The sequence below is a fragment of the Monopterus albus genome, unplaced genomic scaffold (genome assembly GCF_001952655.1).
Source record: "Monopterus albus unplaced genomic scaffold, M_albus_1.0 scaffold509.1, whole genome shotgun sequence".
NCBI lineage: Eukaryota > Metazoa > Chordata > Actinopteri > Synbranchiformes > Synbranchidae > Monopterus > Monopterus albus.
The window spans coordinates 7,769-12,388 of NW_018128389.1; the positions used below are offsets into that span (position 1 = coordinate 7,769).

Genomic DNA, 4,620 nt, shown 5'->3' on the forward strand with positions numbered 1-4,620 from the left:
ATATTTCCTTTAAATATAAAGAAATTAACATAACTTGACAAATAAAGTTCTAACATAAACTACCAACAAATAAACAATACATTTCTCCCAAACTCCCCCCTTTCTTATATTGGGCACTTGGTGCAGTCCAGGCCTAGTGGGAGGTATTTAAACCTGCTGCTTCCTCAGTCCAATCTTTTGGCTGAACTGCTGGTGGTGGTCTAGGTCCTCACATGGTGAAGGCCAGGACTGAGGCCTTCACACTGACACACACTGGCTAAATGTACACAAAATCTAGATATATCAAATAAAAGTGACATTGCTCCTGCTTATACCCTGTGTGATAAAATGTTAACACATATTTTCAGATCTCTGTTGCAGTTGTACCTTCATTATTTTTAAAATGGTGTTAATGCCCAGAAGGACCTCAGTCTAATCTGTTAGTACATACAGTATGTTACATGTTCACATTTCATGTTCAGGAGTATGAAAGTTTTCCATATTGCTCGTGTCCCACAGATGGAACAGTGAGTGGATAAAAGTGAGAATGCAATTTTTGTTTGTACATTCTTTTTGCCTGCAGAGTTTGTGTAACCTCTGACTTTGTTGTTCCCCTCCAGTGGTGGAAGAGGCCTTGCCAGCCATGTGTAAGGTACGGACGATGATCTATGAGATCCCTAGGAGCCAGGTGGATCCCACTTCGGCCAACTTCATCATCTGGCCGCCCTGCGTGGAGGTGAAACGCTGCACCGGCTGCTGTAACACAAGCAACATGAGGTGCCAGGCGGCACGGAAGCACCACCGCACTGTCAAGGTACAAAACAAAATCATGTTTCTACTCTCTGGTATGTCTGAAAAGTGGATTTACTGGTCTTGGAGAGTACTACTGCATTTGAGTAAAGCACAGTATGAAGCCTTTTCTGGCTAAAGAGGAAGCTATATGAAATCTGACAAGTGGAATCCATGGAGGTCACTCCAGTCAGTGCTGGTTGAGTCTGAAGACCAAAAGTTTGAAAATGAAAAAAATCTTTAAGTGTGGAGTTAAAGAAGTGAGTTTACCAGAGCTCTGTAGCCTGCTGCTGCTCTCTGCCTGAGGCCAGAGGCTGCATCAGCCAGTGCTAGCATAACAAAAGCAAATCTCCTGTTGCTTGTTGAGCTGCACTGTGGGTAAAGCATGTGCCAGGTTTTGAGAAGGAAGAGTAGTACGGGAATAATCTCTGGTTTTGCTCCATCAGTTTTTGTTTTTTCTAAACTTTCCATTGTGATTCCAACAACATTTACACAATACAGACAAATACAGTGTTTTATAGGAGTTCAGTGCTACCTGGTCGAGTGCTCTTTGACGAAGGTGGACAGATGAGATGACAGATAAGACGACATCCTGCATTAGGCACTATACCAGAGACCCTATATATAGCTGCATGTCCCTTAGTAACAGACGTCTTTCAGATGGGTTTTGCAGTGTTGTTGCTAAAGGCAGCGGTGAACATGTAAACCGACACTGAAAGTCCAATAGAACTAGTATACATGAAAGGCAGTAGAAGGAGCCACAAATGTAACTTTATTAACTCATACTGTCAGTATTCCAACGTGTTGCCACAATCTGCAAAATATTCAGTTGGACACACTCCCAAAACCAATGATAGCATGTAAATTCACATCCACTTACTGCAGATAGATCCTCTGCACCTGGCAAAAACAATTACCAACCAATTATTAACCATTTTGTCATTGTGAGTGCGTGAGTGCGAATTTGACAGTGAGTTCATGAACATAATAGCTTCCTCTTGATCGCTGACAGAACTGGAAACAAGACTCCATAAGCCCCGAGTGGGTCATAGTCACACGCCTGGGAGTGAGCCTAAGGTGTGTGTGCATCTCAGAGTGTGTGAGATTTTGTCTGCACTCAGGAAGATGAGACACACTAAGACGCACTTTTAAGTCAATAGAATAACATTAACTTCTTATTGATTCACTGTGTATATGTGAGCATGTCTGAGATTTAAAGCAGGCATTGAGAAATAGGAAGAGTGATAGGTGGGTGGGTATTAGTGTGTATTGCCAGAGGTTGAGAGAGGAAAAGAGAGGACAATTTTGAGTCTCTGTGCTTTGGCTTGCTGATGCCCAGTCTGAGATTAAAGGATGTGCTCTTTGTCTGCTTACAAATCAAAAATAAAGTCACTCATGTGCTGAGATCTGGTGTTCAACTGTGCTCACACACAAGCCACAAGGGATGAGGCAGTGCTGGGGTTAGGTGACGTGTCCACTGGGGAGACGAAGAGAGAAAATAACGGTAACATAGGACTGGAATCTTAACCTCACTACTGCCATACCAGGTTCTGAGTGTGTGGTGAGAGTCTGTACCTCCATGTATTAAAAATCACATTAATATACAAATAATGTGCATTAGCCCTGGTTTACACTAACATAGTGATGCACATTCACAACCCCTGAGCAGCTGAGGGCTAAGGGTCTTGCTCAAAGTCATGTCAGTGGTGATAATAAGGGGAGGACTTGATCCCACTAGTCCTCGGTTTACCAAGTGTGTTAGTCCCTAAAGCTTAAAGGATGTGAATCACAGGCTCCATTTCAAAGTCCTGTGCTTTGTACACACATTACCCGGCTTGACCGCCCTAAAAACCCCTTCAGCTTGTCAGTGTCAAACTGTTTCCGTAACTTTACAAACCTTATAATCTGAAAGACAGTGATGGGCCAGGTACAGTAAGTTTGGGTTTAGCAGCGCAGGTCTTCACCTCAGCTGAACCTTTGTTTTAAAGTCTCAACTCAGTATACTCTGAGTCTGTTCAGACTTGAAGCAGGGACGGTTGTGCAATCAGACCTGAAGCTCCACTGATTTGGCTCCTTATTCAGGATGTGAGAATCAGCAGGTAGTGCGTGTGTCTGTGTGTGCATGTGCCATTGTTTCTGTATATTTACAGTACGCTGGGTACAGTATGTTGATGCTTATACAGTTGTGTTTATATTATCTGTGTGTGTAGCAAGTGCAAAAACAGGTTCAGCCATTCAGTGTTAGTGTTGCGTGTGTTGACACAGAACAAAGGTTGCATCACTTGGTGTCACTGAACCTGGCAGTGTTAATCTAAACTAAAGCCAACACACCTGTGTGTTTGTACAGTACAGTGATAGTTGTCATTTGCAAATAACAAGCTTTTTGTCTGTTGTACTATGTATGTACAGTGGAACTGAACTTGAAATGTTACTCATTAAGGGCTCCTTAATTTCAGGTATTGGTTGGTTTCTTTTGCTTCTCCAGCCAAACTTTGTTTGACCCTGCAACTATAAATTTATGTAAAGTTCTGTTCATGTTTGCAAAGAAGCTAAATATGTCAGGATCCTTTCTAAATGTAGAATTTGGGGGGAAAGAATATATATATATATATAGTATGGTTTTATTATGTGGAATATATGTGTCACAGAGTGTCCGAAAAGTTTTTTCTCCAGATTTGTTCAGATTTCACTGGCTCCTAGTGTACACTAATAATACTTTACTGAGTTTTTACTAATGTGCCAAATTAATGGTGGGTTTGACTCAAAATGGTCTTCTCATGAGATGTGCTGACAGTAAGCAAAATGCAGACTATCACCAAACATCACCTGTAAATTGGTGCTGTGAATTCTGAGCATTTCACAGATTAAGGTTTAAGCAGAATTAGTAGGGTGGGAGTTTTCCTCTCTATGCTATTCCCTCTGTTTTTCTGTCTCTCCAGGTGGCGAAGGTGGAGTATGTGCGGCGGCGACCCAAGCTGAGGGAGGTGCAGCTGAGACTGGAGGATCACCTGGAGTGCATGTGCACCAACCAGCACCACATCAGCACAAACTCAGACACAGACAATGGTGAGCTTGTATGCATGTGTGTGTGTTTTTGCACTTGCTACAGAGTGAGGACATTTTGGCTGGTCCTCACTTTGTGAAACACCTTTTTGAGGGTTAAGACTTGGTTTTAGGGTTCAGGTTCAGGTTAGGGTTATGTTCAGGCATTTAGTTCTGTTGGTTAGGGGAAGGGGCTAGGGAACGTATGATGTCAATGAGTGTCCTTACAAAGATGGAAGTACAAGTGTGTGTTTTTATGTGTCGGTTCATTGCACATGTGAAGGCTGCTCCTGTCTGAATGTGTCTACTGACACCAGAAAAGCTGATAAGAGATCTGAGGTATCTGCAGTGTTTTTCCTCTCTGCTTGAGTTAGTCCTCTCTCAGGGCAACACCCCCCTCACACACACAGCCTACACACACCCTATTACCCATATCTCTCCCCTGAACTAGAGCCAAGTGCAGACAGCAGGATTAATGCAGATGCTTTTTCCCAGTTCTAACATGTATTAGAATAATTTTGAATGAAGATGGATTTATTAATTATATATTGTGTGTGTGTGTTTGTAAAAGTCTGATGTCAGTGTAACACGGTCACTGAATGAAACAAATCACACGTTTGATACCCAGGACAGAAATTTGTCCAACAACCTGCAGTTTTTGCATTTGTGACATTAAATACAAACTGTAAAATCCTTTTAGTATCAGTATTTATCATTGTACAGTGTTTTGGTTGTAAATCACAAATGTTGTCAGACCAGTTCATATTACACCAGAGGACTGTCCTGCAATTAGGGGTAAAAGGTCACTTC

At 42.1% G+C, this 4,620-nt stretch overlaps 1 protein-coding gene across 1 annotated transcript in view; it reads left to right on the forward strand.

Annotated features, from left to right (window-relative positions):
* LOC109952877 (platelet-derived growth factor subunit A-like) overlaps positions 1-4,620 on the forward strand; it is a 9,518-nt gene that overhangs the window by 4,041 nt on the left and 857 nt on the right. The window contains exons 4-5 of the mRNA XM_020588186.1: positions 600-793; positions 3,708-3,834. Of these exons, the coding sequence (XP_020443842.1) occupies positions 600-793; positions 3,708-3,834 (321 nt within the window). The remainder of the gene's footprint in view (positions 1-599; positions 794-3,707; positions 3,835-4,620) is intronic.